The following is a 26929-nucleotide window of genomic DNA, read 5'->3' as shown; positions in this document are numbered from 1 at the left end:
AAGGATAGACTTGATCCTATTAAATCAGGGAGCAGCAGCATGTGGGTAATCCCATGTTGAGAAGTAGGCCAAAATCTGAAAGCACTGCTGGATTAAAAATTGTAGCCTCAAACTAAACCTTTCTCCCTCTTCTCTCTGGTGGGTATCATGCTTGTAGGTTGACTTTTTATGTTTCTGGCTGACACTTTTTTCCCTGTTTTTTCAATACTATATCAAATACCATCTCAAGTAATCAAAATGCTTTTTTTATGGGACAGTAAACCCCCTCTTTTACCCTCATGGTCCAAATAAAGGGTATATTGATATTTGCTCATACTTCAGATTCTAAGTGTATTTACAGTTCAGGCTCATCTTGTACGCAAGAGTGGCAAACATGGCTGCATAAATTGTCAAATTGATGGAGAGGAGAAAACTGTTTTTTAAATGTGTATTGTTAGCAAAAACTAAATCTCTGCTTTGGTTTGGAGAAATCTGGTGACCAGTTCCTCCCCTCTAGGAACCCATTTTAGTTACTAACCTGTAAGAGACCCAGTGCTCTAATTACTGTTAGTAGTTGGTATGTGCTCCAGCTGAATCCTCCTCCTGGCATATTCTAAATCGCTTTCATATTTTTAAATATCTGGGGCTGATATGGTGCTGCATTGGTGCCATTTCACACACAAGAAAACATTAACACTACTCTGCCATGAGAAGGACAGGAGAAACATGGACTGTAACAGTACTACCTTCCTCTCCCTGCTACCTAATGTGCAACACCCCTGCTGGGTCCAAAACCCTGCTCTCACAGTCCAGCAGGAGTGCATCTTGTACAGGAGTTGGAGAAAAATGACTGCAGGTTGATATCTTGCTGGACACATTTACACTTACACTTTAGTCTTTCTATCTCCACAACTCACAGCTAGATGCCAGCAGTGTGTAAGAGAACTTCTTATAATTAGTACTGTTGTTTTGGGAAACACTGCCATTTTTATTTTTTTTGGAGTAGGGGGTATGCTGTCATCCCTGTGAAGGCAGTTAAGGTTGCGTGGTGGGGTTCTGGGTGCGACAGAGGGCTTCTTACAAAATGTGCACTTGAAATATGGCTTGTCTCTTGATAACAGGAGCTCTTGTTCTGGGGATACGTGGAGACCTTAACTGAATTCATCCTTATCTTCAGACTCCCAAATTCAGATGTGAGAAGTTGTGTCCTGAAAGGGCAGTGGGTCAGAGCACGGTGATGTGGCTGCAGCCCAAGATCTGTTCTGTCTGTGTTCACGTGTGTGTGCTTGAAGTGGGGATTGGTATACAGGCAACTCTCAATCCTCTGGATCGTGGTGCACGTGTAAGAGGTCCTGTCAGGTGGTTGATGAATCCACTTGTGGCTGACGAGCCCAATTCAGGAGCGACACAGCTTGTTACTAGTTTCACATATCCACATATTGTCTGAGTCCCGGGGGGGTTGGTAAGCAAATGACAAACAGGAGAACCCAGACAACTTACCCTGAGGCTGTCCAATTCATGGGCTGCATGCAGCTTGCAAGGGGTCACCTTGGTAGTCCATGGACTTGTGCCAAGGTGTCATCCCCACCCCACCCCCAACTCCTGCTACAGTCTCTTTAGGCTTCCTGCTTCCCTCCTCCCACCCCAAGGTACGATGACACAGTGAGAGGGGGGCCTGGGAGAGCTTGTGCAGGAGAAGGGCCCAGAATTAGAGGTCTGGAAGGGTCTTCAAGAGATCTCCAAGATGAGTCTCCCTCTAGACGAAGTGTATCAAGCACATGGCTTGCAGAGCCCTGCTGTGTGACCCTAATGGTGTCCCTGGGTCTGATCAGACCCACACAGGGCATGACATGCCTATGGCTCCGGGCTGACCTACGGACTGTATCTAGCCCATGAACCCCCTTCCATTCCCCTTCTCCTCCCCCAGCATACCTAATCTGGTGGCTGGTGCAGCCATTGTGGGACCTCTGCCACATGCAATACAGATCCTGGAGTGGCTGAAGTGGGTGTCACAGAGTACTGTGCCAGGCCACGTGGCACCCACTTTGGGATGTGTGGTGTATATGGTGCTGTTCTGGAGCTGCTGGGGTGGCCATCCTGTGGGATGTGTGTTTCAGACTGTCTTTCTTCTCTCTTCCCCTTCCCCCGCCGCCCTTTACTGTCTCAGCCTCCAGTGTTCATAATACTGTCCATAGACATTTAGTCCATCTGGCTTTCTCTAGCATGAAAGGCTGAAATTCTTGAGGAGTGTCACTTCGTTCAGCCACAGCTAGCATCAGAGTTTTTCAGTGAATCATTACTCTCCATCTGGCCACCAGCAGTTCATCTCCTTATAACTGCCCTCTGAAATGCTTCAAACTTTAATTCCATTTTACAAGAAACTGTGGAAATACATCTTTGCTGTTCTGCAAGCCATCAAGAGAACACGCAAAGCCAGAGTCCTGGAACACTAACTTTGTAATCTGTTCTGGATTTTGGAATTTAAAATGTACTGAGTCACAGTTTGTAAAAATAGCAAAAATTCACCTGCTTTAGTATGAAGGGCCTGATCCTACTCTGTGTAATAGGGCATCTGCATGGTACATAAATGCAATTCTGTTTCACTCTGCCTGGATCCCCGAAACACTATTAACACACAAACTTTTATAGCACTCCTTCATTTTAGCTGTAAGGTAAAGTCTTAGAAAGTGTCAGAGGCCTCACTCACAATTTTGTGTTTACTGACCTATTCAGGAATGTATGTAGAGTGGAACTGGATTGCCCATGTAGGAGTTGTCTCGAGTGTAGTTTACTGTATTAAGCCACCTGCACATTGTTGAGCGGATCATACCCTTGCTTCTTCAGTGGTAAAAACACTGTGATCTTTTTAAGTGTCCTAGTCCTTTGTCCCAGAGGAACACCGTAGGGGACTAGTGTGCCCTTGCCACTGCCCCTGCTGCTATTTGGACTTTTGGTAATGGACCATCCTGTTTAAATTTTTCTTTGCGTTTCTTCTCTTTCAGTACAGAGCAGTATTCAGAGGTTCCAAGAAAAGTTTTTTATCTTTGCTCTAACACCTCAGCAGGTCAGAGAAATCTGCATTTCCAGGTAAGAGGAGAGAGCATGGTATGTATGTGAGTTGTTGGGTTTTGGGGTTTGTTTTTTTTTGTAATTGTGGAGTAGATTTGCAGAATTTCAGGGGAATTTGTCAGAAAAATCTTTCACAACTACTTGGCTTGCACGACACTCTCCTAAGGAAGGTGGACTAAATGCATTATTTGAAATCACTGAAACTACTCTTCATACAAAGTTATGTTTTGATGCAGGATTTTCCTGCATCACTAGAGCATTGGCTAAGATGGACCTAATCGTCTGAAACTAAATATTTGTCATGAATACTTGGAGGATGATAGCTTGTATTTTCTCTTTGCTTAGGTGGGATGTTGTTCCTATCATTGTTGACAGTTTGGGGGCTTGTTTCCTTTACTGGCTTCAGACTTCTCATGAGCTATAAAATGGCTTCAGTAGAGGAACCGTACTGAAGGCCTGTATAAGCTTCTTATGAGGCCCACAAGTAATACATACAACCATTTAAAATACTTTGGATCTGACGTTCCCAAACTCTTTCTTATTGCATACCCCCTCCAGATTTACCAGCTGCACACGTACCCCTACCAGCATGTTTCATATTGTAACCCCTTAAATGCCAATTATTATTATAATGGAAATTAAATTGGCCATTACACAATTTCTCCCATTTACCACCCAGAGACCTTGCATACCTCTGGGGGTATGCACACATACCACAGTTTGGGAGCCCCTGGTTTAGATGACATTGGCCAGATCCCAGTGCCTTCCATAGTGGATATGTCACTTAAACTGAGGGTGCTATGCTGCAGAAACAGCCCCAGTACAGCTGTTTGCACCTCATTAAGGATTCTTACCTTGGTACTCAGAAGACCTTGCCCCTAATAGCAGTCTTGAAGTTGGCAGGACCTGGCTAGTTTCGGGATTACTAATAGCAAAGCACTGACTATAGCCGAGATGAACTCAGAGGATTAAATGCTCAGGTCAGGTGATTTTTGTTTTTGTTTTTGTTTTGTTTTGTTTTGTTATTGCTAAATGATGCTTCTCTGTGAAGCTTAGCTTATATTTTATTTAGTATAAGAAGATAGTATTGGTTACAAGTGCTTTGTTCTTTTATTCTTGATAGTTTTGATTGTGAGAGAATTTGAGTCTTGAAAGTAATTTAAGATTATAATAGGGCAGGCATCCTTTGTTTGTTAGTGACAAATGAAATGTAAGATTTCTCTCTAATTGAAGACTCTTTCTTACTCCTCCTCTTCCAACAGAGACTTTCTGCCTGGGGGCCGGAGGGATTATACAGTCCAAGTTCAGCTGAGGTGATTCAGAATTTTTCTTGCTAGAATTTTTCCATAACTATTTTAATCCAAATGATAACAAATGTATGTTGTTTTGAGTATAATGCTATTTCAAAATGATTTTTTTTTTTCTGGAAATAGGTTGTGTCTAGCAGAGACTAGCTGCCTTCAAGAAGATAACTATCCCAATAGTTTGTGCATTAAAGTAAATGGAAAGTTGTTTCCGTTGCCGGTAAGTGAATAGATTTTGCTGGTACATTAGATTGCTTAAAGTCTAAAGAGATAGATAAAAACAAAGGGCTTGGCATTTCAAGAGCACACACGCTATTTTATGCCTAATTTACACAAGCAGTTGCTGAAGGTATGTACATAAATTGGGTATTTGAAGGCACTGACTATTAAGACAAAAGAGAAAAATTATTATTTAGCATACTAAAAGCATTGCACAAGTGTTTAAATAACTTTCTGCCAGTTGCAGTGTAAACATTTGAAAATGCTGACGCTGTGACTGTAGGAAACCTTGTGTATCGTATGTGCAGACTTGTACATTTTGGATTTGGTTTGGTGGTTTGTGGCCCATTCAGCGTAGGTTTTCTGCTTGGCTTTTGACTTGAGCTCATCCTGCTGTGCACGAATATCTCTTGCACAGATGCTAGCTCGCTGCAAATCTTCAGCCGTTTGCATCTGCTTGGGTTGATGAGCAGTATTTGGGGAGGGGATGAAAATGGATTAATACTCCATGCTCATTTTCCTCAACCTGCTGGCTGCTTTCACAGTTGATATTGCTCCCTCTCTTGAAATCTTCTGTCCGTGATTCTGCTGTCTGCTGTTTCTCCTTCAAGCATCTTCAAGCTTTCTGTAGGGCTTGGCGGTGGGGGGAGACATGCCTTCTCTTCTGCTTCTGCATATTATTTTGGATCTGATCTGCAAACACAAATTCAGCTACTACCTCTGCTCATAACTTACAAATCTATCACCTTCTGTTCAAATGGAAATCTTGGCCTTTCTTTCTAAAATGTCCTGTGAATATTTGCCATCAGCTGAAGTCCAAAATAAAGCAAAAGCTACAGTCTTCTCAGAGTTCCCTCATCCCCTCCAGCCCTCCCCACTACTTCCTTTCTCCATCAGTGTTAACAGTCTCACCATCCTGCCTGCTACCTAAACTGCCTCCTGGATTCTGACTAGACTAAACTAACAGAGCCTCATGTCCAGGCTATTTTTCTAAAACTTGCAGACTCTTTCTATGCAACATTTTTGGGGTATGGGCTCTAACCCTCCAAGCAGCTAAAATCTGTTTGAATTCTCATTCTCTCACCCCTCAGTTTCTGTAACCTCCTTCTGTCTGCAGTGGCAGTCTTGCCCTGCCCATCCCAAAAGTTGCTGCAGAAATTTTCCTAGCCCATTGTGTTAATCCCTTTTTTGTTCCTTTCCCTCTTCTTCTACATCGCATCAAATAAGGAATTAATCTTCATCTTCAAGGCCCTTCATTCAAGACTCCAACTGGCCTATAATGGCTGCCTCGCTGTTCTTAAAACTCTTGCCACAGTGGCTACCAGAAACCTAACAACAGTTCAGCTGCTGATGTACTGCTACTGCTTGTCCTGCTGAATACTTCTTTCGTTCCCTTGCACTTGCCTGTCTATCTATTGCCTCTCGTCTTAAATTGTACCCTGGAGCCAGTACAGGCATTGTGTGCAGTATATACTGTGCCTAGTACAACAGGTCTTGGTCCATGACCATTTTTTTGCCAAGATGTCTGTCATACAGTAGCTGATACTGGGTCTGTGATAGGAATATGCAGAAGGAGAAGCAAAAATAAAATTTTACGAAGCCAGTATTCACCTTGGGGGAAGGTCTTTGTACAGTGAGTTTTATTTCTGTTCTGTTTGCAGCTCCCTTATTTAGAGACAGACCAGGCCTGTCATCAAGATGGGCTGGGAGTGGCCACGTAAATGACCTGTTCAGTATTCAGGCTTTTTATAGACTGCTGCCAGCCATCTTGGGAAGGCTTTCCCAGACTCAGCTCAGACAGGCAGGGGAACAAAGCAATCTGGATAAAAAGAAAGCTCTTTGGTTATTTGTATCCATGTATTTCTGAGGTGGTATTTAGCTTTGCAGTGAGATTTTTTTTTGGGGAGAGGGGGGGAACCTATTTTAATATTGAGGCCTTCTAGGAGCTGGTGTAGCCAATGCAGCAGATCATGGCAGACCTCACAGGGAGCAACCCAAGGAACAGAGCAAGTTGGTAGAAGAGGATCCAAAAATGCTTGGGATGACTGGACTCATGGTGGCGGTCAGTCATGCTTCCAGGTGGCTTCTAACCCAGTCTAGCTAACACCACAGGTAGACCATATAAGTAGTACACCACTTACCAGGGCAAAATTTTGGTAAGACTTAATGCAGCTTTACTTCTAAAAGAAATTAGGTTTCCTTTTTATACAAAATGCTTTAAATCTAATGCAGGATATTTACTTGATGATGGGAGAGCTCTAAAAATGAACACTGAATGCAGCATCTAGCTTAGAGAAATCCTAGTTCTGGTCTGAACTCTCCACCATAAATATTATCAAATAAAACATACCAGCTGCTGCAATGGCTTCAGTTCTGAGATGACTAAACTTGTACATTTCTGAAGCTCTCAGAGATTATCTTTGTCACTGCAGCTTTCAGGATCATTCATTTTGGAGCCATGACTTTGAAGGTTCATGTCCAACGTAAGAAGAGAAATGCAGATTTGTAAGCTCTTTGTGGTTTTCATATTCATCTTTACAACAAAATGTGTGGGCTTCCTGTGTTCTCTACTGCTGGGGAGGAGAATGTGCATAATAAATACCTTCTCCCCCACCCCCCAGTAATTTTGCTTTACCTTGAAAAGTAGGGAGGGGAAAAATCTCCTTCCTTTGAATTTTCCCCTCCTGCTTTTGACATCCTATAGTAATGGATCTACAGGGTTTCCCTGCCTAGAATAACAGGATTTCTTACTTGAAATTTTCTTGTGTGGAAAAAATCTGATCCAACACTGAGCAAAAGGAACAAAACTCATGCTTCCTTCCTGTTGTTTGTGGGCACTTTTTTGGAGATTCTTAGTAGTTTGGTTGGAATTTGAAGTTGTACTGCAATAGGGAATAGCCATTTTGATTCACTCCCCCCTTCTCCCCAGTCTAACAACCTCTGAATTAAACCTTAAAGTCTAGCTCGTGAAGCTGCTTTGGGAAGTATCTCTGGCTGGCTGGGTCTTCAGGGTTGTGGCCATTGTTAGCCTGCCTTGATTGACAGGTCTGGTTTCTGCCTTCAAGGAGCTGCAAGCAGAAATAAGACCATTATAATGGATCTGCAGATATTTCTACTAAAAAAAAAAAAAAAGGGGATATTTTCAGGTAATACAAACTTTCATATCCTTGACTCAACATAGAAGCTTTTCCTAAACCTTGCATTCATCTTGCACATCTGTGTGTGTATGTATGTATGTATTTATTTATTTATTTATCTATTGACCTGGGTTGGGCAGAGTTGGTAGGAAGAGCTCTCAAAACTTCAAAGAAACATTTTTCCCCCCTCTTCTCCCTGCCTTCCTACTGCAGGGATATGCTCCACCACCCAAGAATGGGATTGAACAGAAGCGCCCTGGGCGGCCATTGAATATTACATCTCTAGTTCGCTTATCATCAGCAGTGCCAAATCAGATTTCCATTTCTTGGGCATCTGAAATTGGAAAGGTGAGTTCTGAGCTCGTAGTAGCATGTGGTGAGTAGTATTCCTTTTTTCATCTTCATTGTTGTTATCAAGATATGTGCTAACCAAGATGCTTCTCGTGGTCCTTCATTCTGTCTTCCCATCTGTGCCATCTAGAAGCTTAAACAGTTTGCTGGAAATGCTACTTACAGAAACGTTCCCTACACCAGGGGTGCCCTGATAAAGATTTTCTTGACTGGTACCGATAGCCAAGTATTAAACAGTCATATTGATTAATCGATACCAATCTGATAGCCAATTTTAGAGGAATGCAGTCAGACGGCTTGGAGAGCAGCATTCTACAGGTAAGTCTGTGAGGGACGGGGTGTTGTGGGGCAGGTCAGTGAGGTAGGGAGCGGGGCAGGGGTAGGGGCAGGTGAATGGGACCCCAGGGTGGGACACCGGATGGAACTGCAGGTGGTTCATCTGTGGGGGAGTGCAGGCAGCAGTGGTTCCCCACTGCCACGCACACTCCTGGGGGAGGCATGGGGGGCACACCCCCACACCCCTCCCCCCCCCGACTTGTGTGCAGGGCGAAGCTAAGCTGCCTGCTGCGGGCTTGGGGCTAGGGCTGTGCCAGCCTCTTCCCGGCTGGGGGCCTGGGCTGGGAGTGGGGCAGGCTCAGCTGTGTGTGGAAGGCAGTGGCGGTGCTGGGAGGGGTGGCTATGAGAATGTTGGGGTGGCTATAACCACCCCCACCAGCCCCTGCTCCGGGCACTCTGCTCTGCTGATGTTCCCTTGGGATCCCCCCCATTGGCCACATGCCCCCTACCTGCCCTGCAGTGGGGGGCTCCCGAGGGAATGGGAGCAGAGCAGTGTGCCATGACAGGGACAGAGTGCTGGAGAGGATTGGGTGGGGGGGCTGAGTGCCCTGAGGAGGAGTGGCAGTTGATGGGGCTGCCACCCCAAAATTCCCTGTAGCCACCCCTCCCAGCACTACCGCCACCTGTCCTGACCCACTCCCTCCCCCTGCCTGCCAGGAAGAGGCTGGTGCAGCCCATGAGCCTGCAGTAGGCAGCCTGCCATCATCCCATGCACAAATCTGGTACATGACCCCTTGCCTCCCCTGGGAGTGCACGCAGTGGCAGGTAGCCACCCGCAGCTCTGTCCCCCTGCCCTGGGATCCCATTCACCGGCCTGGCTGGGCAGTCCCTGTCACTGCCCCACTCCCTCCTCCACTGTGAGGACCACAGTCTGGCCCCCCCCCGCCCCCATTCCCCCTCCCCCCGACTTATTGGCAGGACATTGCTCTCCAAGCTGCTGGGCTGCATTCCTGGCCACGTGCATGCTGCAGCTGCATGCAGGCACGTAGCATTTATTAGTAACATTATTGGCTACACTGGCCAAAAAAAGCCAATGGCCAGTTTAATGCTAATTTTCCTTTTATTGGTGCTGATTTGATATATGACCGATATTAGTGCATCTCTACCCTACACCTTTACAGAGTCAAAGACATGAAAGTCCCATGGAAGTTTCTGACACAATTCCTGATGTATTTGGCATCAGCATTGACCTAAACTGTCTTACATATCTGCTTCTTTTGGAATTGCTTTGTTCTAGAGGTATGACCCAAAGCAAAAGAGATACTTAAGCCACAGATGACAAATCAGTGAAAGGGGCACTAGTTTCTCAGCCTGGTGTATAGTTGTGTGATAAAGCAAATGCTCTGCAGCATTCAGAATGCAGAAATCAACTGGAGAAGGATCAGTTTTGAAAAGGACCTTTTGAAAAGGACCAGTTCTCCTTTGGCTGTATGAATGCGGAGGGAGACTTGCATTTATTTCCAGATTTTAGTTTTTCCTCCTGAATGCTGTTTCTTCCCAAAGACCCAAGAGTTCTAGGGGTTTTTTGTATGCTCCTTTCCAAACAACTTCACTTGACCCAAAAGAAGAATTGGAGTACTCAAAAACTAGTACTCGTGTAAGAAAATTGGTGCTGACTCTTCAGCTGTTCTTGTAAATAAAAATAAGACAGCAGGACCATTTGTTGCTGAAGCTCTGCATGTGTATGTACAAGATCGTAAGGAGCCGCATATCCTTTTGCTGCAAATGGAGCTGACCTTGTAACTTGCTAAGTGATACAGGGATTTTAAGTACAGGTGCATCAAAGATGAAACAGAGGGTAAAAAAAGGAGATAAAGCATGTGTTACACACATTTGTATATATCCAAAGCTTGCGTAGCTTCTGGTAGAAAGATAATGCACTTTGGATAACAGACTTCAGGGAAGAAAGGGGACAGACAGTATCCAGTGGTAGGCACCCTTTGGGTGTGGATAAACTGCTTAACTTTTAAAAATAGTTAAGGGTTCATACTAGTCAAAGGGGTTATAAGAGAATCTCTTAGAGACATTGTGGATGAATTAAGTAAAAAGAAAAGTGGGTCTTTAATCAAGGAAAGAAAGTGAGAATAGTGGTGTCTGTAAGGATAATTGGCCGCTCTTAAATCTGTTTTTTGACAAGAAAGGTAAAGGAGAAACAGTTCGGACATCTAGGAGATGAAGGGGGGAAAAAAAGCAGATTTGAGTAAGCAAGTCGTAGATTCTACTTATGTTTTATGGGGTTGCTTAAACATGTCAATCCTGTTTCTGCTGTAGTGGTTCCCAAGTTCCCTCCTGCAAGCTCTCACATTTGCCAGCATTTAAGGTCTACACTGACAACTTACAGGCTGCAATTTTAAGCACGTGTTTAAGTGTTTGCTGTCTGAGGCCCAGGCACGTGTGAATTGCACCTTTAAAATGTAACATGTTAATCGCACCATAAATAGTAAGTGCTACATGTGCAGCTGATTTATGGTACCATAGTGGCAAACCAGCCACAGAGATGTTCCACAAACCATGTGAACCATCTTTGTGGCTCCTACTTAAATGGAATAAAATGTGTAGCATGCCCCATGTCTGTGCTGACAATCATTGGGATGGGGGTCAGTATCAGGGCTGGGACAGCCCCTGTCCTGGTGATGAAAGCAGGCTTCTGGGGGAGCAGGTTGCAAGGTTACCTGGGGGTGGGGAAGCAGAAGAGCTCCCTCCCCAACTCGGCAACCCCTGTGTCCAGCAGTCTTTTTTTTTTTTCTTGATTTGTCCTACAGGCCGTGCAGGGCACGGCACTTTTTAAAATGCTGGGTCATGAGTCCTGGGGAGCCAAGGCACTTTAGACATCCCAGCCATGGGGACACCAGGATTCGGTAGCTCCTCAACCTTGGTCACCATGTACCTGTGATGCCTAAAAGCCAGCTGTGCTGGGTGATGCAGGCATTGTGATTACAGATCTAATCCCCAGTCCCAACAAAGCACATAAGGCATAGCAGGAGGCCCAGCTGTTGGGATGGGAGGTCCAATCCCATCATGCCATAAAGTGAACATCTGCCAGGCCCATGAAAGTCAGTGTTCAGCATCTTGAAAAAGTGTCTTGATGCCTGCCTTGCTGGGGTCATCTGACCCCAGCAGTCTTTCTTGCACAAATGCAGAGGGGTTGGACCTGATGATCTTGTAAGGTCCCTTTCAGCCCCTAACATCTATGAATCTTGCAGGACTGAGCCCTGGATATGTTGGCTGATTCAGGATCTCTGCTATAAAACTCAAAAACCCTTCTTTGCAGTGGTTTATATTGTCAGAGAGTATCTCCATGATCACAGTTTTTCATAATGCCTTTGTGCCATCAGTGATGAGGGGAAGAATGCAGTGAGCAGAATTAAATAAATAGGGACCTTTTGCAACTGCATCCCTACAGGAGATAAGTGATGAGGGCTGGTATTTGTTTTGAACTAGATACAAAAACACCTGTCTCAGATACTACTCTCTTTTTTTGTGTGTGTGTGCTCTTATCAGAAATACACTGATAAATTGGAAGACGTTTGAAGGAAAGATCAGAAAGTAGTTAAAGGCCTAAAGTGTGTAGTGTTTAGTTTTGAAGAAAAATTTAGAGGTACACAATGTTTAGCTTGGCTAAGTGAAAACTAATGAGGTAATATGCCACTGAATGTTGGCAGGGCATGGATCTAGAGGAAGGATTGATACTTAGCTTAGGGAAACGTAAGTATGATGAGGAAATGTAGGCAGTTCGGATGGAGAAAAGTTAGGCAGTACTATGAAAAAATATTGAGAACTTAATTTCATAGTTTCTAGGGTCGGAAGGGACCTGAGCAGATCATCTAGTCCGACCCCCTGCCATGGCAGGAAAGAGTACTGGGGTCAAATGACCCCAGCAAAGTGTACGTCTAACCTCCTCTTAAAGACCCCCAGGGTAGGAGGCTGCACCACTTCTCTTGGAAGTTGGTTCCAGATCCTAGCTGCCCTGACTGTGAAGTAGCGCCTCCTGATATCTAGCCTAAACTTTTAGGTGGAGAATTTCCCCATCTAGCAGCATGATTTCAGTGGCTTTAAATGTTGCAGTGCCAACATTTTTGGTGACCAGTGGGATTTTTTTGCCCAATTGAAGCAGATTAGAAATATTTATAGACATGATTTGAAAGTGTGATTTAATTTATTATAATAAATGCAGTATAATTCTAGTAGTTTGTTTTAAATGGCCTAATACTGTATTGTGAAGTGTGTTGTTGCATTAAGTAAAAGCCGAACGTTTCATAGATTTCATAGACGTTAGGGCTGGAAGGGACCTCGAGCTCATTGAGTCCAGCCCCCTACCTCCAGGGGCAGGAAGTCAGCTAGGGTCAAAGGATCCCAGCGAGATGATAAGCATCCAAACGTTTCTTAAAGGAGTCCAGAGTAGGTGCCTGCACCACCTCCTGGAGGGAGTCTATTCCAGGCCTGGGGGGCTCGGACAGTAAAGAAGTTTTTCCTCATTCAACCTAAAATGGTCTTGGTGGACTTAGTGACCGTTGTTCCTTGTCATCCCTTGGGGCGCTCTGGTGAACAGATGTCTCCCCAGATCCTGATGCACACCCCTGATGTACTTATAGGCTGCCACCAGGTCATGCCTGAGCCTGCGCTTTTCCAGGCTGAAGAGTCCCATGGCTCTCAGCCTCTCTTCATAAGGCCTGTTCTCCTGCCCTCTGATCATGCGCGTGGCTCTCCTCTGGACTCTCTCAAGCTTCTCAACAGCCTTCCTGAGTTGTGCAGCCCAGAATTGGATGCAGTACTCCAGCTGGGGCCCCACCAAGGCCAAGTGCAGCGGGATGATGAATCCTGAGATTTACTTGAGAAGCATCTATGGATGCAAGTCAGTCTGGTTTGCTTTACCAGCTGTGACATAGCATTGGTGGCTTATATTCATCTTGTGGTCAGTCATGACCCCCCGAGTCTCTTTCAGCCTTGATGCTAGTGAGTGTAGCACTGCTGAGCATATAAGCATGCTGTGGGTTTGTTTTTTTCCCCCAAGGTGGAGTACCTTACATTTGTCAGTATTGAATGCCATCAAGTTGTTTCAGCTTGTTACTTTTCACCCTTTTGCAGAACTACTCTATGTCTGTATACCTTGTTCGTCAGCTTACATCAGCCATGCTGTTACAGAGGTTAAAAATGAAAGGTATCAGAAACCCAGATCATTCCAGAGCACTAAGTAAGTTTTATATGAATTTTTCTACTTTTTGGGGATGATAGGGCTTGATAGGTAGAAATGTTTAGAAATGGTAAAAGGATTTGCAGCATTGAGTGGAAGCACTGGATCCCCAGAGTAACTTGCAGTGCTGTTACTCTGATATCTTGCATTGCCCAACTGCTGTGCTTCCATCCAGCCCACCTGGTTGCTGTTGAGATCTTTCCCAAAAATGTTAGTAGCTCCTTCGCAGTGTGGGCTCTCAGATGCAGTGTCCATTTGGGCTCTCCAGGTGAAAGGGGTGTCTTCAGCCCTTTGTGTGTTAAAGTTGTTGGTTTTTTTTTCCTTTTTTTCTTTTTGGAATAATTGTTTGACATAATTCTTTGGGGTGGCATGGGGTATTTGTTGTGCTTCTGCCCCCCATGCTCCCCCATGTATTTATTGTTTAGGGTCTGCTCCTCAACCCATTGGTGTGGTTCAGTGGTAGAATTGTTGTCTGCTCCATTCCTGGACAGGTATATAACTACAACCATTGAGGCACTGAATGTCTGGACTTGGTCCAGTCTTTGGCCTGTTTCAGTGCTCTAAAGAAGGGAAGGAAGGTCTGGGCAGCCTCCACTCCTTATTCCTGCCTAGATGTACACATCTGAAGTCCTGGCAACCTTTCACACCTCCAGAAGGATCAATGATTGCCTATTAGTATGCTCCTCAAATGAGTGCTACCTACTGTGGCTAGTCAGTGGAGCTGTTCCTGCTGGTAGTAAATACTTGGATTGCTAACATTTGCAGGATTGAGTTTTTAAATTAAGAAACTAGTACCCATTTGGTACCTGCTGCAAGCAGATCTTCACAATTTCTCACTTCAGATGGTGGCATGTGGAAAACAACACATACAAGCATCAGAGATGGTATTTTAATAATGTAGGTGTCCATGTATGACACTTCTTTTAATTTTTTTTATTTTAATAGTTAAAGAAAAACTTACTGCAGATCCTGATAGTGAAATTGCCACAACCAGTCTGCGGGTATCTCTAATGTGTCCTGTAAGTAGAGTTGAAGGAATTATATGTGCACGCTTTTTGTGTTTGAAGACTTAATTGTTTTTTGTGCAACTTTGAACTCCATGGTGCACATCACGAAAGGATCTGTGTTGCAAATTATTTTAATGGCTTTTATTTAGAGATTTAAAAGGCACTTACTGTGGATGAATACTAGCAACATTCAACAAGCTGGAGCATAAAAATGTGATGACCATCAAGTGCAGTGTAAAATAATACTTGGCTCTTGTTCACCTGTACATCTCGAGCCCTTCCAAATGGAAGGTCAGTATTGTTTCATCCTCTCTTTAGAGAGTGAAACTGACCTTTTGAAAATCAAAATTTGCTTGCTTACAATCTTGAAGCAGGTAAATGGCAGATCTGGGGATAAAAATCTGATGTCCTTGCCTATGATATACCATGCTGCCACATCCTTTGTGAAGGTATCCAAACCCTGACTGCTTCTAGAGCAAGCCAAAACAAAACGCCTTTGTGAGCCGAAGTTCTTGGGTTTTGTTTCCACTTGGGTTTTGACCATGACGGTCATTTGCCTGCCCTGCCTAAGATGGGTACCATCAACATTGGCCAGAGGGAGCAAGCTTTGGGTAAAAGAATGGATGGACACGGATCTGACATCAGCTCCAGAAACGTGTGAAAGTCTGTGGCAGAACACTACCCTTGGCTGATCATCAGGTGGTTTTGGGACCGCACCAGGGCTTGAGTGGGCCCTGGCTCCCTCTGCCCTGACAAAAGTGCCTGATAAGCTGATAGTTGGCCGGCAAGGACTGTGCTGTGGCCAGTTTAAGTCCTGATCCAGGCAAAAATCTGCTGGTTGTCAGCTGGCTCTGGGAGCTCTGGCTTGGTAGGTCCCCAGGGACACCCCGTGCTCAAATTGTTGGGCACCTTTTTACTGGTGCAGAGGAAGCCAGGATCACTGGTATGTAGGACTTGATTGGGATCTGATCCCCGATCCCAAAACTGTATGTCCTGCTTTGCATGTGTGGCTTGGCAGGAGGCACAATTTTTGGGATCACAGATTGGGTTTCATTTTGCCATTTAACTGCAGCCCTGGTTTAGAAAGGAGTAGAGATTCTTATTCCATTATCTGGATTAGCTGTTTGCTTTTGTGTCCCTCCAGGTATTAACTGCTTCTACTTATTCCCTTTCTTCAGCAGAATCCTGTCCCTTGCCCCTTCCCTTCTATTTAAACTGTATGCCACTCTGTTCCCAGCATCTGCTGAAGTAGGTTGTTGCCTCTGACAGCTCATGACTCTTTGAACCAGGTAGGGCAGAGTGGCACCTTTTTAGAGATGTATCTTCTGCATGACTTGAGACTAACATAGCTAATAACTTACCTCTGCTCTACAGTTTTGTTCCCTCCTATAACGTGAGTGTAACACCAGTCCAGAGCTGAGGCTTGGCTGGTCAGGATTCACCAAGTATTTTAAGATCCTTAAGTAAGAGGTACAAAATAGAAATGATGATGGGAATAGTGTTCCAGTTATTTACTTAGGGAAAAGTGGGCCCAGCAGCAGAAAACTGACACCACTTTAAAAAATCTCTGCTGGGTTTTGACACCTGAATGATGACTCCACATGGGCAGCATGATCCCATTACCCTTTCTGTACACACATGCTGTTGACTTGAGCATTACAAGACCTCTGTATTGGGTGCTTGCTTACCAGTAGGAGACCATTTTACCATACTGATATGTGTTTGATCTCACTGTTATCTCTGAAAGACGGGAGCTTCCCTCCTGTCTTTTGGTTCTGATGCTCATTTCCAATGCATCTCCTGCAGCTGGGAAAGATGAGATTGACAATCCCATGTCGTGCTGTGACCTGCACACATCTACAGTGTTTTGATGCCGCTCTTTATCTACAAATGAATGAGAAGAAACCCACCTGGATTTGTCCTGTTTGTGATAAAAAGGCAGCTTACGAGAGTCTGATATTAGATGGGTAAGAGAGAGAGAGAGTGTGTGTGTGTCTTTTTAAATTTTTAGTTTTTAGCTAAATACAGCAGTTAAGGAAAACCTAACTAAAGAACAAAAACCTATGCTATGTTTGAACATTGAGACTTAGATTTAAGTAATAAGTTTTGACCACCTGACTTCCAAATTATTTCCTTAAGTATTTGTAGATACTAATCTAATTGGACCTTCATAACAGAAATCATTGTAGTAATTCATTCATAAAGCGCACACACTGTTTGCCTCAGCTCTGGAATATCATTTAGACTTGAGAGAGGGCAGTGCATCCTCTGGCACATGAAAGAAAATTAGCAGGCTGTACTTTGAAACCATCTTTTCAAATCAGACCCTAAAACATTTTGAAAGTGCTTAATACAAACCTTTGCTTTTTCTCTGTAGTCTTCACTATTCCGCTTCAAGGTCCATCCATGAATACCAGCAGTGCCCCAAAGTGGAGTGTGAGGGAGGGACTGCAGTTTTCTTTACAGACCTGAAATCCCTAGAGAATTAATCGGGACCTTAAACATTATTAGAATGTTGCTGTAATACCCCATGGTAGACTCGACTTCTCTCTCTAGCTTGTTTGATGCAGTTCAAATTCCATCAACTGCATCTTCTCACTTGGCTTGAGACTAGGAACAAAACTAAAGCAGCTTGTCTTTATTTTCCAGGCTCTTTATGGAAATACTTAATGAATGCTCTGATGTGGATGAGATTAAATTCCAAGAGGATGGTTCCTGGTGCCCTATGAGGCCTAAGAAGGAAGCTCTGAAAGTATCCAGTCCACCGTGCACCAAAATAGAAAGTATGTGTGTTAGAGTACTGAATGGCAAACAGATAAAAATAGATGCTGACATGTCTTAGACTCTTAGGATACAGAAGTGCTAGGGTGGTACTACTGACACCCAAACTAATTCTTTATCCATTTACATTTTAAATGTACACCTGCTGCTTTGAAAGAAAAGCACCCAGCATTTTGCATGATTGTTTTGGGAAATGGAACACAGAGCTGCTCTAGATGACTCGGGTTTCTAATTTTAATTTATGTGATTCCTAGTCTTTGATCTCGGAAAGCAGGGTCCTGATAACTACTCCCTATGTAGTAGTCAGGAAAGCCAGCTAAATTAAATTTGAGGCGTTGCACATGCTGCAGATGGCAGCTGCTGATAGCTGCAACTTTCTGAACAGCCATGCTTTTTATTTCTGTTCTCCAGGTTCCAGCGTTGTCAGCAAACCATGTTCTCTGACTGTGGCCAATGAGACAAATAAGAAGAAAGTTGATGTTATTGACTTGACGATAGAAAGCTCTTCCGATGAAGAGGAAGATCCTCCTGCCAAAAGGAAGTGCATATTTATGTCTGAAACGCAAGGAAGCCCGACCAAAGGGTTTGTTAATTTTAAAGTTAGTTGTTATTCTGTAATGTCTCATATGAACTGAAATGTGGATGAAGCTGTAATCTCTTGTGAATGGAGTTCCAAACTTCACAGGAGAATTTTGTTAGGCCTTTTCTTGCTGAAGGCTGTATTAATACAGTATCTTTGTACAGGCAAAGTGTAATTAAATAGTTTTACGTCACAGACTTGCACTGACTGTTGCTCTGTTTCCAGGAATGACCTCCCAAGAAAAGGCAATTGATGATAAGCTGATTGCAATAACAAGGGTTGTCCTCATGCCACAGGAGCTGAGGGACCATCCCGGTGCAAAATGCTAATGCATTCTTGCTAAACTAGTTTCTACTTTAAGATTTGAAAATGTATGGCAAATTAGCAAGGGGCGGGGTAGGGAAGGGGTGCTGGTGTCCTCTGCCTCCCTAAATCCTTTTCTGCTGCCTCACTGTGCTGAAGTCCATTCTGCCAACCCTGGAAGGGAAGGGCTTTTACTTCGTACAAACATCTAGATTTTTCCTTGCAAAGTTTGCAGACAGCTGAACTTAAACAAGAATTCCCTGTCAGAAGAGGCCAAGAAATGCACCAAATGTTCAGTAGAGTAACAGAAGAGAGATTGGGAGTTAAGGCTAGAGGAGGCAAGAAGTCATCTTGCTAGAAACAGGTGGGCCATATTTATCCCTGGTGGAATGACATGGAAAATGCATTTTGATCTCTTCTTGTTAGGCATTAGCAGAAGTCCAGCTTGCCCTAGATCATATCTGGTTGGTCGCCTTTTATCCCTTGATTCGGAACTCCTAACTTGCAGCAACATGAACCAGCTTCTTTAGCAATGTCTCTTCCTCCTGCGTCCCTTCCATATCTACATGATTCAGCAGCTTTCCCCCAAGACCTTTCTCTGGGACTCCCTTGAGCCTGGGAAACCTCCAAATTCCCAGCTAACCATAGAAATGGTTTGCTAGGGTGACCGTTGTTAAAATTTGGTTTTTGTTCCACCCACAGACTACAGAGAGTTAAGCTTTGGGATTCACCAACTACTTAGAACTTTTTCCTAAAGTGTAAGTCATGGTGTAGTGGTTCATGTCTGTCTTTTAAAAAAAAGGTATATTGTCACCTGTATGCCCCCCCAGATAACAACTACTACTACTATTACTACCTTTCTCTCTTCTTCAGTTGGTGGCAGTGCTAAGCAAGCCCTGCAGTCTCCACAGCCAATAAGATGTGGGGTTGTCCTTTGGCAAGTCTGTAGCTCAGATTATTTGTCTTAAACAATTCTCAGAAGTGACACCCCCCCCTTCCCAATGCCATCACTTGAACAGTGGAGGAATCTTATCAGGAGGCATCTTCTCATATTACTGATTCCAGCTGAAAAGAGTTGTAAACATCACTTTCACTAGAAAATAAGAGGATAGCGGTGACTTCCCTTCCATAATGCAATAGCTGGTGCCACATGGCTCCTAGGATCCATGCCTGTTGCACATTGTTAGGAGATATTCCTCCTGCCCGCTTGCTGGGCACAGGGCACCAGAATATTAAATGTGTTGTGGCTTTTGAACAACAAATGCTAGTCTTTCAGGATATGACATTTTTCAGTGTGTAGTAATGTATGTGCCAGGTATAAGTTTCCTGTAGAAGTTTCTACCATGGACTTGAAGGTGCCAAAAGATCTTACTCAAATATTCAGGTGGATAGTTGGCCCAGTAGGTTACTGTACTTGTATTGCACCTCTGGAGAGCTGAATTTAACTCTGGTTTTAAGTTGCAAGTAAAAATGGGCTTGCTGTCAGATGCATATTGGTTATCTCTGCTCTAGTGAGAACAAATAATGCAGATGATAACCACCTCGATGATGCTAGAAGTCTGTATAGAAGAAGCAATATGTGGGGAAGCTTAAACATGTGCAGGCTTCCTGGCTTCAGCTGTGAGCCCATCATTTCCAGAGTACTCTGTTCACTTTTACACACACATATCCATTTCTTTCCTGGATGGTAGAGTGTTATAAATGACTCCAGCACTGTCCTTTGTTTTAATGCCAACTTGCTCTTATGTCACAGCTGCTGTTGAGAGACAAGATACGTTCATGTTATAATGAAGACTGTTATGAAAGAGGAGATTAGAGTGGAGTACTGTGTAGTGAGTAGCCACACTCTAGTTGTGTTGTAACGTAATATAGTGACCTTGTGAATGAGAGTGCACTGTGGTGCATAATTTTCTCTCCCGTTAACTAACAGCCAGGTTGTTTGTAATTTCCCATGCTGTTTAAAACAGGGTTCTCATGTATCAACCATCTACTGTAAGAGTGCCCAGTGTGACAACGGTTGACCCTGCTGCTATTCCTCCATCATTAACAGACTACTCAGTACCATTCCACCACCCACCAATATCAAGTATTTCATCAGACTTGCCAGGTAGGTGATGGTTATTTTTAGCCTTTTCTGGTAGTTTTATTAATTGGTGGGGCGTCAGCATGAACTGATATGGTTTTGCTGTGCAGACTCGGATTAAACTGAGCACTGCACTAAAGCCATTTTAAAATTGGAGCAGTGCAGGCCAGTTTTTAGGCTCTTTTTAAGCTCAGATTCCGACTCTAGCTTCTGAAACGTTGGAAGTTCAAATCGACAGCTGCAGTTGGTGTGAGTTGGCTAGAAGAGGGTTCGCAATGAGATGAACAAGTCATCTGATTTTAACATATTTCTGGAAAGTACAGCAAGAAGAGTGTGCATCTTAATTTGCAACCATGCAGCTAACTTGTGTGCTTAAGCTAAGCCTATTGCTAGAGTAGGACAGACACCTTTTACTTTTAATTTTGAGCTGGTTGAGGTTGGTCCTAGTGGTAACTTCTAGACTAGGGAAAAAGGTTAAGGTGAGCTACAATGTGTAAGCTGACCTCTATCGCCTTTCTTTACCTAGACATACCCTAAATGCCTATGATGTATTCTTCAACCCTGCTGCTAACTAGCAAACAAAAGGTGGGAATGCTGGTATTTTCTACCCTGGCTGTTCACAAAAAATGCTATTTGTGGGGACTCTGGGAACTCTTCTACCTACTGCATTGTATACAGCGCCTAGAAAAATGGTGGTTGACAGCAGGCTTCAAACTTGGATCAGTTTCTGTTCAACACCCCCATCCCCAAGCTGTCTTTCCTCCCTGTGACATCTGTGGCTTCTCCCCCTCTCTCTTTCAGCACCACCTTGATGATGGCAGTGGGGTACATCTCGTTCCCCTCATTTCACTGCTCTCTGGTTCCTTTATTGCTCCTTTTAAGAAAAACCAATGTCTTTCTAGACTGGACAGTTCAGAGGTTAGTCAAACCTTACCATGAACTGAAGCCTTACGGAGAGAATTAAGGATGAGCTGGAGTTCTAGCACACATCCAAATGGATCCCTTATGTCCATACGGGCCTCCTGCAAGTGTTTGTCGTAGGAAAGAGACCACTACCCAGAACTGGCTGGAGGGCAAGGGTCAGTGGGAGAGATGGAGCATGGGTTTTGCTGTAGCCCATTCCACTTGCCATTTCATTCTGGTGAACTGAGAAAGGCAAGGCCAAGGTCTTCAGAACTGAAAGACTGAAGTCTCTCTAGTATCAGGCTGCTACACTTCCAGCGCTTGAGCTCTTTCTGACAAAATATTGAGATGTAAAACAGTGGCCAAACTGCAGCTCCCAGGCTGTTTTGTTGTTGTTGTTTTTTTTTTTTAAATAAGATTCCTGCTTTTTCACTTTTTTTTAAATTGATTTTTGATTTTTTTTTTCTTCAATTCCTGCTTATTATTCATTCTGGGAAGTCATTCACTAACATCACTGTTGGAGCTGGAGCACTATGTGCTATGGTCTCTGGGGCATGTATGTCATGAAAGGGTTTTGGGGTTTTTTTCATGTCTAGCTTTCACCTGTGTCAAGACTTGGTTTGTGGCTAGGAGTGTTAAGAAGTTTCTATACCCCAGTGCAAAAGATGAGAAAACTTTAGTCCCTGCTCTTGAAGCTTATTGTTTGAACGGCTCACAGTGGCTTGTCCATTCCTTTTATTTGTCTAGACACAAAATGGGGTTGACTTTTTAGAACTGTGTCCTTGCTGGCTGTCACTGGGTAAAGGAAGAGAGTTGCTGCTTGCTTCTGAACTTGTGCATGTAGTCACCTTGTCTCATTTGAGGATCTCTAATAGAGAGAACTCTCCAAGTCCCATTTTGGCCAAGTCAGGTACAACAGCCAGTGAAACTTGCGTTTTGGACCAACAGTTCCATTTAAGCAACCACATTAAATAAAATTTATCCCAAAATTTCCAATGAACACCTCATCACCTCCCTTTCATTTAATTAAGCTCCACTTGTACTAGATTATTTCCCTTGCCCCATAATGTAGTTCGTTGAAATTAGTGTCACGTTTACCCTGCACTAAGTGCTTTATAGCTAACACATACTTTTTAAAATACTCTTTTTAAAACTATACCAAAACATTTAACTCATGGAAGAAATGGGAATTAATTTTATTCTTATCTTTCTAGGTCTGGATTTTCTTTCACTAATTCCAGTCGATCCACAGGTATGTTTCTAGGCTACATTGGCATTTTAAACTTTTTTTTAGTTTTTGTATTTCATGTTTGCTTGCTTAAAAATAGTAATCAGGACTAGCCAGGTGTCTAGGAGGTGCCGTACAATCAATCCCATCTCAGACAGCACCTACCTAGTACTTGCATCTTTCTGAGAAAAATGCAGAACACTCCATGATGGGAAGTGTGAGTACTCTGCTAGTAAGGGAGGATGCTTCCTAGTAGATCGCTTATGGCCCTTTTCCCCTTTGCTCATAAGAACCTGCCCAAAATGTTCCCAGCACTTGCAGTAGAACCTGTTTGAACGGCTAGCGGTGCTGTGTATCCTTAAACGGCTACTCTGGCTGCATGCGAGTGGAAGAGGGTGAGCTTTGTCCACACTGAATTTTGCAGCGTTTCCGGTGTCATACAAGATGGAAGGTGCTGTGTATATATGGGAGGGGGCTGCAAGTTGTGGAGCAGACTTTGCACAAATGACAGATTGTTTGTAGCAACACAAGACCTTATTTTACACCTCTGTATTTCCCAATATAGTGCCAAATAACCAGCATCTTTAAGTGATGTTTGAACCAGCTTGGGCCTCTCAAATGAACGAGCAGGGTCTGCACTGTGTTGTTGTTTTTGGCTTGCTTGCGTACTGGTGTGCAGACCTCTGATTCTTACTGTGTATTGTGTGTTGTTGCAGTGAGGTTGTTGTAGCTTGCTTACTATATATAAGGGAAATGTATCTTCAGCGCATACATTTCCCTTGTGCAGCTAGTCTCTTCCTTATCGGCATCATTGTTTGTTTCAAGCAGTACTGTGCTCCTATGTTTTTGGATAGTCTCACCTCAACATTAACAAGCAACACCCCTGGCAGCATCATCACCTCAACCAGCCACCACGAGAGCAGCACTCACGTTAGTTCTTCAAGCAGGAGCGAGACCGGAGTCATAACTAGTAGCGGAAGCAGCATTCCCGACATCATCTCATTAGACTGAAACCCTGGGCAGCAAGAAACTGGAGGAGCAATCGCACAGAGCTGCTCACCATAACCGAGGCACGCAACTTCAGCATCTCGGAAGTTATTTTGATATTTATTGAAAGACAGATGGCGTCTGTTGCTTTCTGAAAGTGGTGATTTTAAATTAACTACAGTGACAGTAGGAACTGAAGTGATTAGACTCTGTTGGGTTTTTTTTTTTTTCCCCCCCCCCCGCTCGGAAGAGAAAAACTTGGAATAAAAAGAAACCCATTTGGAACAGGCCCACTACCCTGTCCAGCCTGTTCTGGGGAAACGCTTGGTTTTGTTGCCAGATGGATTCCACAAGTGGTTTTGTATTTTTGTTGTAATACACAGCAATAATGTAAAAAGAAAAAGAAAACTTTTTTTTTTTTTTAAATAATGGCACTTAACCGCTCTAGGAGGACAAGAGCATATATTTATCCCAGATACAAGAACAAGGTGCAGAAGTATGCATTGCCGAACTTTTAATCCTTTCACTGGGGCCTGTAATAAACTTCATTTGAGAGAATGAAGCTTTGTGAAATAGCCATGACTTGTGTTTATATTTGTTTAGGTTGTTCCCTACCTCCTCCTTACCCTGGAAAATACTTCCGTGAATTGTTTGATGGGTTTTTTTCCCCTGACTTCATGTTGTTCACTTACAAACGCAAACAAAATCCTAAACTGTGACTACTTCCTCTTCCTAGCGGACTTTTAGAGAAAAAGAAAACTATGCAAATCCTGTATCATCCACACACCTCTGTGCGTTGTCAATTCATAGTGTAAAAGCGTTACTATGCAGAGCCTGGCTGTAGACCTTCTTAATTTCTGGTTAAACCTCTTGTATCAAGTGAAACACAAGTGCTTGTTCAAACAACTAACTCCTTGTTTTCTTTCTAAAACTACCTAACCAGAACAGATGGTCAAATTTGAGCTGCAAGCCTTTCTGTGCAGCTCTTGCAGTTGCCAAGAAGCTACTTAATTTTTTTATCCCATTCTTTGTCCAGTGGAGGATCATTCTTGAGCCTGTATGTTGCCCAAGGTTGACTTTACTGGTGTGCTTAAATGACTAACGACCTTCCTTTTTTTAGGGTTGCCGCATGGTTTCCCACACTGTGGGAAAGTAATTGTTGTCTGTCCATTGCTGTGTTGCTAGCTGTCCACAGACTCCTGTAATTGCATCCTCAAATGATTGTAGGCACTGTCCCTGCACAACCAAAAACTATATATATAATGAGATCTCATCTCATATATATGAGATCTAATTGTACATGCTCCTAGTAGTTTGGCTGACCTAAGGATTTGCTGATTCGATTTGAAATGAACCCTTTTCCATCCCCTCTCCTGTAAGTTGTTTTCTTTGGTTGCCCTCTGCTGCTTCATTTGTGTAGCTGCCAGAAGTGTACACAGTATTCACGCTGCTGCATCCAGATGTCATGAGACCAGGAAAGGAATGAGGAAGTGCTTTTGCTTCAGAACTGGAATTGCGTTATTGCTGTATCTTTTGCATATCTTGACATGACCACTTTGCCAAGTGTTGTGCTTCATGAGTATCTATTTAAAATTCTTCAGGTAGCAACCAGTTTTCACTCATCACTTAATCTTGCTACATTTCCTGCCCTTTCCCCAACTTTGTCTTTTCACTAAGTGGGGGAGATGCTTGCCTTCCACAGTTGTAGGCATATGCATGGCAGTTACCATGGTATCTGAACCACGTATGCAGAGAAGGCTGATTGTAGAGCCCTCTGCCAATCCTCCTCCATGTTCTCTGCATCGCTGAGCCTTTTTTATTTGTATGATCTTTTAGCTCTTGTTCAGCTTGTCTTAATAGAGCAGCCACTATTTTCCCCCACTTTGTCTTCTAGTTCTGTACCTGTCAGTGATCAAGCTTTTTTTTTTTTTTTTTTTTTGGTCTCCCTGGCATGATTTATGCTTAATAAAGCCATGCTGCTTGTTGTTTGGTTGTAGGTGACTAGTTGCTCCTCGGTACCAACTTCCTAATGAACTGAAGGAAAACCAGCACAGTTGTACTAGCTGATATTCAATCCATGCTTCAACAGTTGGCATCTCTTAAGGAAAACCAGGGTTACTTAATCATTGCTGTAGAAGCTCATGATGAAATGGTGTCACTGTCTCAGTACTTACAAACTGACATGGGCCAAATGCTGTGATGGCCCAGGTGCGTGTATCTGCTTGGCTTGGAGGGAGAGTGCTCCTTTTTTTAGTGCTTGTGCTGCTCCGAGTGCTCAGTGCTTCCCTCCTGTCAAGCAGCCCAAATCAATGCAGCTGGAGACAAATTTCCAACTTGGCATTTTCTGGGGGAGGGCTTGGTTGCATGCAAGTCTCTTGCTGCACAAGAAGTTTGTGGTCATTTTCACTTACTGCAGTGTTTTTTCCACCAACTCAGGCTGTGTTACTACTGAAGTCCTTATTTGAAATAAGCTGCCTCATATGAAGGGGTGTTGGTTTTCCCTAAACAACTGAAGAGCCCATGGTACTTAGCTCCACGTAGCTGGAGCCCAGCTGTTAAATGGGAAGCTTTCCTTCTCCTTGGTGCATGCCCATTTTAGCAGCAAAATAGCTACCAGGAAACTGGTCCGTGGACCAAAATTTGAAGCATCAGCTAGACAACAGCAAGTGAACTGTGCATGGATGGAGGGAAGTCTATGGGATGGAGGGAAGCACTACCTCTAGTCAGCAGTAAAAGGTACCTTTCAAGTCATGTAGGAGGATCCTGCCCCCAAAAAAGTACATTAAGTTCTTGGTTGTAAAAGAATTGCCCAGCAGTTGACTTACCACCACACCAGCCTGATTGCCCATGGACCTGTAGCAGGGTGAGGTAGCTCATTTCCAGGTAGCCATAATAACACACCTCTGCCTTGTGTAGTGTTGTATGAAAGTACTGAGGCAAGCTGCTCATGCATGTCTATAAGGTGTGTTACCTTATGCATGAGGTTTACAGCCACAGCATTTGGTACTTGTGGAATAACAGCCCCCTGCTAGTTCTACCCACATGTGCACCATGCATCAGGCTGTCCTGATGGGTCTTGCAAGCTTCCTTCCCTGCCTGCAGCATCCTCTGCCCTTGCACGTTCCTGAAAAGACGGTCAGCATTTTTCTGAATTATTCCCACTTGTGAAGAAATGTCATGACTGGAGATGCACAAGCCTGAGCAGCATGCTGGAGTAGCAGAACCAGCTGCAGGTGGGCAAGAAGTTCATCCTTAAGGAAAGACAAGCTGTTGCACAGTGTACCACTACCTGCTTTAATAGAAAGGCTCTGTTCTTCACAGCATTAAGAGGTCTACTGTACCTCTCCTCTTCCACTAAGCTCCCACACTAGAATTACCTGGTTTTGTACTTTGAGCATAACCAGGCGCACCTTTACCAGGTTAGGTTGTTGTATTATCCACGAGGATACAAACAAACAAACAGATTAGGAC

General features: G+C 43.8%; 1 protein-coding gene across 6 annotated transcripts in view; it reads left to right on the top strand.

Moving 5' to 3' along the window:
• The window catches only part of PIAS2 (protein inhibitor of activated STAT 2), a 42034-nt gene extending 16633 nt beyond the window's left edge, over positions 1–25401 (top strand). Inside the window, exons 3-15 of one of the 6 annotated variants that reach the window (XR_016441165.1) lie at positions 2982–3066; positions 4311–4361; positions 4482–4572; positions 7922–8056; positions 13481–13586; positions 14532–14605; positions 16400–16560; positions 17243–17376; positions 17786–17957; positions 20225–20364; positions 20867–20925; positions 22458–22495; positions 23326–23375. Coding sequence is in view for 4 of the 6 variants with exons in the window: in XM_090037744.1 (XP_089893870.1) it covers positions 2982–3066; positions 4311–4361; positions 4482–4572; positions 7922–8056; positions 13481–13586; positions 14532–14605; positions 16400–16560; positions 17243–17376; positions 17786–17957; positions 20225–20364; positions 22458–22495; positions 23297–23482 (1373 nt within the window). In the remaining 2 variants the exon portion in view is untranslated. Of the gene's footprint in view, positions 1–2981; positions 3067–4310; positions 4362–4481; positions 4573–7921; positions 8057–13480; positions 13587–14531; positions 14606–16399; positions 16561–17242; positions 17377–17785; positions 17958–18485; positions 18622–20224; positions 20365–20866; positions 20926–22457; positions 22496–23296 lie in introns of those variants that run through there. The other 5 variants (XR_016441164.1, XM_090037745.1, XM_090037744.1 and 2 more) reach the window with 5 other exon arrangements.
• The last annotated feature ends 1528 nt before the right edge of the window (positions 25402–26929 follow it).

Source organism: Crocodylus siamensis, chromosome 3, assembly GCF_052110815.1.
Source record: "Crocodylus siamensis isolate JL-2025a chromosome 3, ASM5211081v1, whole genome shotgun sequence".
In the NCBI taxonomy this organism is placed as follows: Eukaryota; Metazoa; Chordata; order Crocodylia; family Crocodylidae; genus Crocodylus; species Crocodylus siamensis.
The sequence above is the reverse complement of the archived record's forward strand: the minus strand, read 5'-3'. Positions and strand labels throughout refer to the sequence as shown.